This window comes from Mobula hypostoma, chromosome 9, assembly GCF_963921235.1.
Source record: "Mobula hypostoma chromosome 9, sMobHyp1.1, whole genome shotgun sequence".
NCBI lineage: Eukaryota > Metazoa > Chordata > Chondrichthyes > Myliobatiformes > Myliobatidae > Mobula > Mobula hypostoma.
In genome coordinates this window covers 63,705,261-63,717,622 of record NC_086105.1, presented here as the reverse complement: position 1 = coordinate 63,717,622, position 12,362 = coordinate 63,705,261, and the positions used below count along the sequence as shown (strand labels likewise).

The following is a 12,362-nucleotide window of genomic DNA, read 5'->3' as shown; positions in this document are numbered from 1 at the left end:
GGCTTCACAAACTACCTCATTATGATCTTGTACTTTATCGCTTACTTGTTCTGCACTGTTTCAGTAACTTGTACACTTTATTTCGTGTTGTCATTTTTTACTGATTGTAGCCCAATGCACTGGGTATTTGATCTGTGTACAAGACAAGCTTCAATAATAAGCCAATAAGCAAAGACTGACAAACAGCCAATGTGCAAGCAAAGAGAAATGACACATAAAAAACTAATACTGAGAACATGAGCTGTAAAGAGTCATTGAAAGTGAATCTGTAGGTCATTGAATCAGTTGAGAGTTGTGGTGGGTGATGTTACCATGCTGGTTCAGGAGACAGATGGTTGTAGGGTGATAACTGTTCTGTTCTCCTTTTCTCTACAGTGTCAGTGATAGATCCAGTTTGGCTTGTCTTAAAATTATTCCTAAATTTTCTCTTGACTAAAAACTTCTTTCTATTTTTAAAGAAATTTTAAACTGATCTCTATTGGATATCTATATTGTATCCATGAATGTGAAATGCAATGATTTCTGTGGAGTGGAATACACCAGCACGTAGGTTGGCCATTGTATATCTGCTCCTCATGGGCCAGGGCTTTGTCTAGTGGCATTGGGATCCCAGGCTTGTAGCTACATAGATTTTGTGTGAACTCTCACTTCAACCACACATAGTTGTTTATGCCTTGTTCCCTCGTCTCTTCCTTCACCTATTCTGTAGTGGTTAGCACAGCTCTATTATAGTGCCAGGTACCCAGGTTCAATTCCACCACTTTCTGTAGGGAGTTTGTACATTCTCCCTGTGACCGCATGAGTTTCCTCCTGCATTCTAAAGACGTGTGGGTTATTAGGTTAATTGGTCACATGAGTGTAGTTGGCCAGTGCGACTCATTGGGCCAGAATGACCTGTTACTGTGTTGTATCTCTAAATATAATAAAAAATAAATCTGATCCTCATTCCTCTGGTCAGTAGGCATGTCTTACATAAGTTTAATTTGGTTAAAGGAATTAAAATCCAAGATTGATGAAGAAAATATTTGGGTGAAATTGAATCTGTGGAGAGAGAAAAACAGTTAACATTAGAGGAAAGAGAGAGTGGCCAGTAACTGTAGTGATTTGGAGACTGGGTAGGAGGGGAGATGAGAGAAATTGGAGGGAGGTGGAAAAGGCTAGGATCTGGACCAGAGGGGGAAATGGGCTGAAAAATGGCAGATGGAATTTAATGCCACCAAGTACGAGGTTTGAAGCTTGATAGGAGCAACCAGGGTAAGTCTTCTGCAGTAAATGGCAGAGCACTGAGGAGTGTGGTAGAACATAGGGATCTGGGAATATAGGTCCACAATTCATTGAAAGTGGTGCCACAGATAGGGTCTTAAAGAAAGCTTTTGGCACATAGACCTTCATAAATCAAAGTACTGAGTACGGGAGATGGGATATTATGCTGAGCTGTGTAAGACATGAGTGATGCCTAATTTGGAGTGTTGTGTGTATTTTTGGTCACCTACCTCCATGAAAGATGTAATTCAGGTTGAAAGAGCACAGAAAAAATTTACAAGGATGTAGCTGGGTCTGGAGGACCTGAGTTATAAGGAAAGATTGAATAGATTAGGACTTTATTCCTTAGAATGTAGAAGATTGAGGGGAGATTTGAGAAAGGTTTACAAAATTATGAGCGGTATAGATAGGGTGTAAATGCAAGCAGGCTTTTTCCACTGAGGTTGGGTGGGACTGTAACCAAGGTCTTGGGTTAAGGGTGAAAGGGGAGCATGAGGGAACTATTCAAGGCTTCATCTCTTCCTGTAAACTTTTGTTTCCCCAATGTACATTTGTCTAACATTTTCCTTAATTAAAAAGTCAGATTATTTTCAGGATATACAGTATACAGATATATACAGATATCTTTTGGAACTATTGCTACGTTTATATGATAAATTGCAGAAATCTTATTCTTTAAGCAACAGGAAACTTACTATATTTAATATATTATGTATCTTAATCTTTGTATATTTTAAGTTAAATTTCCTTTTTGTCTTATTTTTAAGAAGTGTACTTATTAGAACGTTTTGTGATTTTTAAATGTTGTTTTCTGTAACTAGGAGTGTAGAAGAAACACCTTAATAAAAGATGCAATGCGGGAACAATGTATACCGAATCTGGTGGAGTCCTGGTACCAGATCCTGCGCACCTTTCAACAAACCAACTCTGAACTCACGTGTCAGTGCCTTGAGGTTGTAGGAGCTTTTGTCTCCTGGATTGACTTGAATCTGATAGCAAATGAAAGGTACCTGTCTTTGAATATGCAAAACTATTATTTCACACAGTTGCATATTTAAACAAAAAATTCTTTTTCTTTGCATAAATAGTGAGTACAATTTTGACATATGCCAGTGAGGATAAGAATAGGATGATTTGGCAGGTGAGTGCGTGGCTGTGGAACTGGTGCAGGGGCCAGGAGTTTAGATATATGGATCATTGGGACCTCTTCTGGGGAACATATGAAGGTCTTCTGCACAAAAGGGACAGGTTGCACCTGAATCCGAGGGGGTCCAATATGCTTGTGGGTATGTTGGCTAGAGTTGTTTGGGAGGGTTTAAACTGATTTGGTAGGAGAATGGGAACTGGAATAACAGTGCTGAGGATGAGGTAGTTGGTTTACAAACAAAGGCAATGTGTAGTGCGACTCCTAGCAAGGAGAGGCTGATGACGGGGCAAAATTGCAGTCAACAGGATGAGTTGCAATATAAAAGGCAGGCAAAATTGAAAAAGGTGAATGCAGGACTGACAATGTTATATTTGAATGCATGTAGAATATTGAAGATGGTACAAACCCCATTTCCAGAAAAGTTGGGATGTTTTCCAAAATGCAATAAAAACAAAAATCTGTGATATGTTAATTCACGTGAACCTTTATTTAACTGACAGAAGTACAAAGAAAAGATTTTCAATAGTTTTACTGACCAATTTAATTGTATTTTGTAAATATACACAAATTTAGAATTTGATGGCTGCAACACACTCAACAAAGGTTGGGGCAGAGTTAAAATAAGATTGAAAAGTGCACAGAAAAGTCATGCTGCTGTGACAATTATAACCACCTGGGCTCAGGAGTACTTCAGAAAACCATTGTCACTCAACACAGTCCGTTGCTGCATCTAGAAATGCAACTTGAAACTGTATTATGCAAGGAGGAAGCCATACATCAACTCTATGCAGAAACACCGGCGAGTTCTCTGGGCCCGAGCTCATCTCAGATGGACCAAAAGACACTGGAACCGTGTGCTGTGGTCAGGTGAGTCCACATTTCAGCTAGTTTTCGGAAAAAAACGGGCGTCAAGTTCTCTGTGCCAAAGATGAAAAAGACCATCCAGATTGTTGTCAGCGAAAGGTGCAAAAGCCAGCATCTGTGATGGTATGGGGGTGCATCAGTGCCCACGGCATGGGTGAGTTGCATGTATGTGAATGTACCATTGACTCTGAGGCGTATATTAGGATTTTAGAGAGACATATGTTGCCATCAAGGCAACGTCTCTTCCTGGGACGTCCATGCTTATTTCAGCAGGACAATGCCAGACCACATTCTGCACAGGCTACAACAGCGTGGCTTTGTAGACACAGAGTGCGTGTGCTTGACTGGCCTGCTGCCAGTCCAGATCTAGCTCCTATTGAAAATGTATGGCGCATCATGAAGAGGAGAATCAGACAACAGAGACCACGGACTGTTGAGCAGCTGAAGTCTTATATCAAGCAAGACTGGACAAAATTTCCATTTGCAAATCTACTACAATTAGTATCCTCAGTTCCAAAACGATTAAAAAGTGTTATTAGAAGGAAAGATGATTTAACACAATGGTAAACGTGCCTCTGTCCCAACTTTTGTTGAGTGTGTTACAGCCATCAAATTCTAAATTTGTGTATGTTTGCAAAATACAGTTAAGTTGGTCAGTAAAACTGTTGAAAATCTTTTCTTTGTCAGTTAAGTAAAGGTTCACGTGAATTAACATATCACAGATTTTTGTTTTTATTGCATTTTGGAAAATATCCCAGCTTTTCTGGAAATGGGGTTTGTAGATGAACTTGTTGAAGTTGCAGATTGGTATGTATGATGTTGTAGGCATCACTGAGTAATGGCTGGAAGAAGATTATAACTGGGAGCTTAATGTTTTGAAAGGACAGGCAGGAAGGTAAAGGGGGTGGCATTGCTCTGTTGGTAAAAAATGAAATCAAATCATCAGAAAAAAGTGACATAGGGTTGGAAGGTGTTGAATTATTGTGGATAGAGCTAAGGAATTACAAGGATAAAAAGACACTGATGGGAGTTGTATACAGACCCTTAATCAATAAAAAAAAATGCATTCCAAAAGGGCAATGTTACAATAGTCATGTGGGATTTCAATATGCAGGTAGATTGGGAAAATCAGATTGGTGCTGGATTTCAAGAGGCAGAATTTCCAGAATGCCTACAAGTTTGCTTTTTGGACCAGCCCGTGGTGAGCCCACTAGGGATCGGCTGTTCTGGATTGGGTGTTGTACAATCAACCAGAATTGATTAGAGAACTTAAGGTAAAGGAACCCTTAGGGGTAAGTGATCATAATATGATCGAATTCACCGTACAATTTGAGAAGGAGAAACTAAAGTCAGATGTATCAGTATTACAGTGGAGTAAAGGGAATTATAGAGGCATGAGCAGGGAGCTGGCCAGATTTGATTGGAAAAGAGCACTTGCAGGGATGGTGGCGGAGCAGCAAGGGCTAGAATTTCTGGGAGCAATTAGGAAGGCACAGGATATATATATCTCAAAGAGGAATAAGTATTCTAAAGGCAAAATGACACAACTGTGGCTAACAAGAAGTCAAAGCCAAAATAAAAGCCAAAGAGAAGGCATATAATGGAGCAGAATTTAGTGTAGTAGGAAGTTACAGGATTGGGAAGCTTTTAAAAACCAACAGAAGGTGTTTTTAAAAAAAAAAGTATTAAGAAGGTAAAGATGGAATACAAAATTAAGCTAGCCAATAATATTAAAGATGATACCAAAAGTTTCTTCGGATATATGAAGTATAAAAGAGAGGAGAGGTTGGATATTGGACCACTGGAAAATGATGTTGGAGGGATGGAAATGGCTGACAAACTGAATAAATATTTTGCATCAGCCTTCACTCTGGAAGACACAAGCAGTATGGTGGAGGTTCCAGGCGTCAGGAGTCATGAAATGTGTGAAATTACCATTACTAGGGAGAACGTTATTGGGAAACTGAAAGGTCTGAAGGTAGATACGTCATGTGGATGAGATGGTGTGCTCCCCAGGGTCCTGAAAAAAGTGGCTGAAGGGATTGTGGAGGCGTTAGTAATGATCTTTAAGGAATTATTAGATTCTGGAATGCTTGCAGTTGACTTGAAAATTGAAAATGTCACTCCACTTTTCTAGAAGGAAAAGAGGCAGAAGAAATAAAATTATGGGCCAGTTAGAATGACCTCAGTGGTTGGGAAGATGTTGGAGTCGATTGTTAAGGATGTTGTTTTAGGGAACTTGGAGGCCCATGATAAAATAGACCAAAGACAGCATGGTTTCCTTAAGGGAAATTCTTGCCTGAAAAGTCTGTTGGACAGACAAAGGAGAATTGGTTGATGTTGAGTACTTGGATTTTCAGAAGGCCCTTGACAAAGTGCCACATGTGAAGCTGCTTAACAAGTTACAAGCCTATGATACTACAGGAAAGATTCTAGTATGGATAAAGCAGTGGCTGATTGGCAGGAGACAAAGAGGGAGTAAAGGAAGCCTTTTCTGGTTGGCTGCTGGTGACTATATGTCAATGTTTTGGATGATGGAATTGATGGCTTTGTTGAAAAGTTTGCAGACAATACAAAGATGGGTAGAAGGGCAGGTAGTTTTACAGAAGTAGGGAGGCTACAAAAGGACTTGGATTAGGAGGATGGACAAAGAAGTGGCAGATGGAATACAGTGTTGAGAAGTGTATGGTCATGCATTTTGGCAGAAGAAATGAAAGGGTGGACTATTTTCTAAATGGAGTGAAAATACAAAAAGCGGAGGTGCAAACGGACTTGGGAGTCCTTGTGCATGATTCCCTGAAAGTTAATTTGCAGGTTGAGTCTGTGGTGAGGAAGGCAAATGTGATGTTAGTATTCATTTCAAGAAGACTAGAATATAAAAGTAAGGATATAATGTTGACACTTGGAATATTGTGTGCATTTTGGGTACCTCATCTTAGAAAGGACTGAAACTGGAGAGGGTTCAAAGGCGGTTCATGAGAATGATTCCAAGATTGAATGGCTTGTCATATGAAGAGCGTTTGATAACTCTGGGACGGTATTCATTAGAATTCAGAAGTAATCTAATTGAAACCTATTGAATAGTGAAAGACCTTGATAGATTGAATGTGAAGAGGATGTTTCCTATGGGGAAGAGTCTAAGACTAGAGGTCACAACCTCAGAATACAGAGGCGTCCTTTTAGAACTGAGATGAGGAGGAACTTCTTTAGGCAGAGAGCGTTGAATCTGTGGAATTCATTGCCACAGGCAGCCATTGAGGCTGACAGGTTCTTGATTGGCCAAGGCATGAAGGGATATGGGGGAAGGCAGGAGTTTGGGGCTGAGAGGAAAAATGGATCAGCCATGATGAAATGGTGGAGCAGACTCAATGAGCCAAATGGCCTAATTCTGCCCCTATATCTTATGGTCTTACTATTAGATACATCTGTACACCTGCTTGTTAATGCAAATAGTTAATCAGCCAATCATGTGGAAGCAGCTCAATGCATAAAAGCATGTAGACATGGTCAAGAGGTTCATTTGTTGTTCTGACCAGACATCAGAATGGGGAAGAAAGTAATTTAATTGACTTTGACTGTAGAATGATTGTTGGTGCCAGATGCGATGATTTGAGTAAATCAGAAACTGCTGATGATCTGGAGTTTACAGAGAATGGTGCAAAAAAACACCCAGTGAGCGGAAGTTCTGAGGGCAAAGACCAGTGAGAGAGGTCGGAGGAAAATGGCCAGGCTGGTTCAAGCTGACAGGAAGGGGACAGTAACTCAAATAGTCACACATTACAACAGAGGTTTGCAGATGAGCACACAACACATCAAACTTTTAAGGGGATGGGCTAACAGCATTAGAAGATCATGAACATAAACTCAGTAGTCACTTTATTAGGTGCTGAATAAAGTATCCACTAAGTGTAAGTTACTGGCTTTGCATAACCAAATCCAAGTTGTCATCTGATTGGTCTGCATACGCATTCTGACTTGTTTCCGGTCAGGCATGTTTCATTACTAAACGATGAATGTTAAATCTCCTTGTTCTCAGTAATATTTTTCTTCAGGACATTTTTGTCTGCAGTTGTTAGTTAAAGCAAATTCATAGTGCATTCTTTGTGTCTTATTTAACCTCCCCTACCTGCCATAGTGGGATTTCCAAGTCTCTGGAAACTCTAGATTCAATGGCATAAGCATTATGTGCATACTCAGTTTGAGCTAAAAAAAAAAACTTTGGCAGTTTTAACTGATTAAATAATGCATTGTCATGCCTGCCAACTACAGAAGGATATTTTGTGATCTGCTAGAAACACAGAGACCAGAGAAACATTAGTGCAGAGGGGAGCAGAGGATATTGGGAATGGTGAGGGTGGAGCACCGCTGGAAGGGTGTAGGTCAGGTGGCACAGGAATGTCAGGGGCAGAGGCTGCTGCGGGTGCAGACACACCCAGCCCTAAGACACCGGGCAAGATAGTTTGATTCATTGGTTTATTGATAATGTTTGGTGTTTCCTGCTACCTCCCATCTCCCTTTCCCCTTTTTCCAAGCATGATTCCCCTCTCCCTGCCCCCTTTCCATTCTCAGTCCCAATAGAGGCCCATATCAGAATCAGGTTTATTGTCATGAAATTTGTTGTTTTGCTGTGGCATCAGTACAGTGTAATACATAAAATTACAGTACTGTACAAAAGTCATATGTATTTTGCACAATACTGTATGTACTCTTAATTATTTCAGATGCGTAATAGTTCATGCACCAATTTCTTTAATGCTTCCCCCCCAGGTTTGTAAATGTGTTGCTCAGTCACATGTCAGTGGAAGTCCTCCGTGAGGAAGCCTGTGACTGTCTGTTTGAAATAGTAAATAAAGGCATGGATCCTGTTGATAAGACTAAACTGGTAGAATCACTTTGTCAGGTGCTCATGGCCTCTGGCTTCTTCAACACTGAGCAGGTCCGTGCTACAGTACGACCACAGCAAGTATTCATTTTCCTTTGCATTTGGATTGTCTCTTTCGAAAGCTAATGAGATTTGCACAATATTTATGACTGATATGTACTGATATTTATGACTGATAATTGCTTTTAACATTGCAACAAGGCATAAATATGAAGTATGTCCAGAACCGGGGGCAAAGTCTTAAAACAGATGATTATTATACACTAAGAATAATCTGGCATAATAACTCTTAATATATTATATTACTACACATCTGTGTGGCACATGAGAGAAGATTGAGTAGTCTAGATCAGCGGTCCCCAACCACCGGGCCGTGGACCAGTACCGGGCCGCAGAGCATGCGCCACCGGGCCGCGAGCAAGCGATATGATTTGGTCAGCCGCACCTTTCCTCATTCCCTGCCACGTCCACTGATCAGCCATTACACATGCGAGGTCATGACCTGCGCATCATCCGTGTCAGGGCGGGAAGGCGATCAACTCCCCGAGCTTGCAAATGACGACGGGCTGAAATGTATGTTTGACATCACATCTCCGTCGGCATTTTGGATCAAAGTCAAGGCTAAATATCCTGAGATAGCCACGAAAGCACTGAAAACGTTGCTTTCATTTCCAACATTTTTCTGCAATGAATGCAACGAAAACTAACTTGCGGAATAGACTGGACATCAGGAACCCCCTTCGAGTATCGCTGTCTCCCATCACCATTCGATAGCACGGTGTTGTTGCAGGGAAACAAGCCCAGGGCTCCCGCTGATTCAGTAATATTGGTGTGTTGCAATGATTTTATATATTCATACGGGGAAAATATGTGCTGTGCGTTTAATATCCAAATATTACTTAAAATGTTATGCTATTGACTTATAAGTGACCTATATAACCATATAACAATTACAGCACGGAAACAGGCCATCTCGGCCCTTCTAGTCCGTGCCGAACACTACTCTCACCTAGTCCCGCCGACCTGCACTCAGCCCATAACCCTCCATTCCTTTCCTGTCCATATACCTATCCAATTTTTCTTTAGATGATAATATCGAACCTGCATCTGCCACTTCTACTGGAAGTTCGTTCAACACTTCAAGCTCCCCTGATAATTGACTTATCATTATATCCATGCGAGGAAAATATGCGCTGTGTGTTTGATATTAAATTCGTTAGACAAACCCTTTTAGAAACAAAATTGAGTGTATTACCCACTTATCACCTATATTCCGGTAGTGATTAACACCCACTCCCATGAACAGAATCGCCAAAAAGGATTTGCTTGGGCGGGGGGAGGAATCGGCAGGTCATGACGCGCATGCGCATTGGTGCCCGCGCAAGGCTTCATGGTCATTGTAGTCTTTTGGGTAAACAACGCATTTGACTGCTACTCTTGCTCGTTGGCAACCCTACCCCCCCCCCCCCCGGCTTGGCCGGTCTGCAAGAATATTGTCAATATTAAACCGGTCCGCAGTGCAAAAAAGGTTGGGGACCCCTAGTCTAGATCTCTTCTGTAGAGCCTGGCAAAATGGGAGGTGACCTGAATTATTCACAATCCTCGGAAGGCTTGATAGGTACTTGTTTTGGAGTTTGTTTACCCTGATGGAGAAGCCTAGATGAGCTTTGTCACATGTACATAGAAACATTGTGTCAATGACCCTTGCAGTTTGAATATATGCTGGGGAAGCCCGCAAGTGTTGCCACCAAAGCTCACCCATGGTTTACTAACCCTAACCCGTACATCTTTGAAATCTGGGAGGAAGCTAGAGTACCTGAAGGAAACACACATGGTCACAGGGAAAACGTACAGACAGTGGTGGGAATTGAGCACTGATCAATGGCACTGTAAAGTGTTACACTAACCAGTACACTGCCTGGCTGCCTTTAGACTTCTTGGTTATGTCTCATAATGCGTAGACTGAAGACTAAAGACTGAAAGGAGAAGTGTCTTCATGAATTTTTAAAACTCTCAACCCTGATAGACTGGGCGCATTGAAATCAGAAAGTGACAGGTTTCTAAATATTAAAAATATCAAGCGACATGACAGTATAGAGGAAAAATTATATTTGATCTTGAAAATCAGTGGACCAGATTCGAGAGACTGAAAGGCCCATTCTATTTCTTCCATTTTTATCCAAGTACCTTCTGCATGTAATGAAACCTTTTAAGGGCTGGATTCTGTAATTCTTTTGTCAATCACTATCAATCTTGGCCCTCTGGCTATTTGATCTCTTAACAGAAATGTGTTCTTCTAGCTCACTTCATTTGGGCAACTGTTTTTATAATCTCACTGAATTATCTCCTCGTCTCTTCTGTTCCAAAGGCCTCTGCTCCAGCATTCTTATTGCAGAACTTGTCTGGGAAATATCTTTGTAATTCTCCACCTGTCTCCCTGTGGTAGATTTGAATTTGTTCAGTCTGCATGGAACATGGAACAGTACAGCACAGGAACAGGCCCTTCGGACCACAATGTTGTGCTGAACCAATTAAATTAATAAGCTAGTGGTCAGCTAAACTAACGCCCTCCTTCCATTTTCCTCACATTCATGTGCCTATCTAAATGTCTGCCTGGTCTATCTATCTAATGTAGCTGCCTCTGCCACCACCAGGCAGTGTATTCCAGGCATCCACCACTCTCTATGTTTAAATAACGAACTTGTCCCTCACCATCTGCTTTGAAATTATCCCCTCTCGCCTTTAATGCATGCCCTCTGGTTTTAGGCATTTCAACCCTGGAGAAAAAGATGCTGTCTGTCTACTCTATCTATAATCTTATAAACCTTAGTGCCTTGGCTCCCCAGTTTTTTATTTGCTGAAATGTAAGACTTTTGCTGCTCTGCCAAATTCATTTGGGTAGGAGCAGGAAAATGAAGTCAAAGCACAGATTTTCTGCGTTTGTGGGGAGTAACAAGATGACAGAGACACCATGGAAACAGGAGCTTTGGTTCTGATTAGAAATCATCCATGCAGTTGACACTAGCAAACAGTGTTGGATATTAAGATTGTAAACACACAATTGATAAAGTGCATGGTGCATTATGCAACAGTTTTAATTTGGGGGATATAAATTGGTTTGGCAGGAGAATGTACATCAAAATATACTGTGAAATGAGTTGTTTACATCAAATCAGATCAGCAAGGAAGGTGCAGGGGAGAATGTACTGAATCTCACCGATGTAATTAGAACTTTTCTTTGTCTAGGAAGATGATGTTGACTTTCTGGCAAGGTTTTCCAAACTGATTAATGGCATGGGCCAAGCTTTAATCACGAGCTGGAGTAAACTGGTAAAAGTGGGGGATGTGAAGAACAGCCAAGTGACTTTGCAGGCTGTGGAAGCTAAAGTGCCTCTTCTGCTAAGGTTGCTTGTGCATGAAGATGATGACATTTCCTCCAATATCATTGGCTTCTGCTATGACTATCTTCACATGCTCAAACAGGTAAGTTGGAAGTGAGAAGCCTTTGTGTAAATGTTTGTAGCAGAGCTGTAACTGCCTCCATAAACAGTAAGCGATAAGACAATTTATCCACAGATGCTACTTATGGTGCTATTAGGCAGGAACTTGGGAGCAGATGTTCTCAGGGATATGCATGGCAGAAATGTGGAAGTTTGACGTTCTGCATAGGTATGTTCCATTGAGGCACGGAAAGCATAGCATGGTGTACAAAGGATGTGGAAAATCTAGTTAAGCAAAGCTTACAAGAGGTTTGAGAAACTAGGTACTGATAGAATTCTAGAAAATTACAAGGTTGCCAGGAAGGAGCTTAAGAACGAAATTAGAAGAGCTAGAAGGGGCCATGGGAAGGCCTTGGCGAGCAGGATTAAGGAACACCCCAAGGCATTCTACAAGTATGTGAAGAGCAAGAGGATAAGACGTGAGAGAATGGGACCAATCAGATGCGATAGTGGAAACGTGTGCATGGAGTCAGAGGAGGTAGCGGAGGTTCTTAATGAATACTTCAGTATTCACCAAGGAAAAGGACCTTGGCAATTGTGGGGATGACTTACAGCGGACTGAAATGTTTCAGCATATTGACATTAAGAAAGAGGATGTGCTGAAACTTTTGAAAAGCATTAAGTTAGAAAAGTTGCTGGGACCAGATGAGATGTACCCTAGGCTACTGTGGGAGGCAAGGGAGAAGATTGCTGAGCCTCTGGCAAT

At 41.2% G+C, this 12,362-nt stretch overlaps 1 protein-coding gene across 3 annotated transcripts in view; it reads left to right on the top strand.

Moving 5' to 3' along the window:
• The window catches only part of xpot (exportin, tRNA (nuclear export receptor for tRNAs)), an 87,658-nt gene that overhangs the window by 21,239 nt on the left and 54,057 nt on the right, over nucleotides 1–12,362 (top strand). For all 3 annotated transcript variants that reach the window (XM_063058414.1, XM_063058415.1, XM_063058413.1), the window contains exons 7-9: nucleotides 2,085–2,269; nucleotides 8,042–8,210; nucleotides 11,403–11,639. In XM_063058414.1, the coding sequence (XP_062914484.1) occupies nucleotides 2,085–2,269; nucleotides 8,042–8,210; nucleotides 11,403–11,639 (591 nt within the window). The remainder of the gene's footprint in view (nucleotides 1–2,084; nucleotides 2,270–8,041; nucleotides 8,211–11,402; nucleotides 11,640–12,362) is intronic.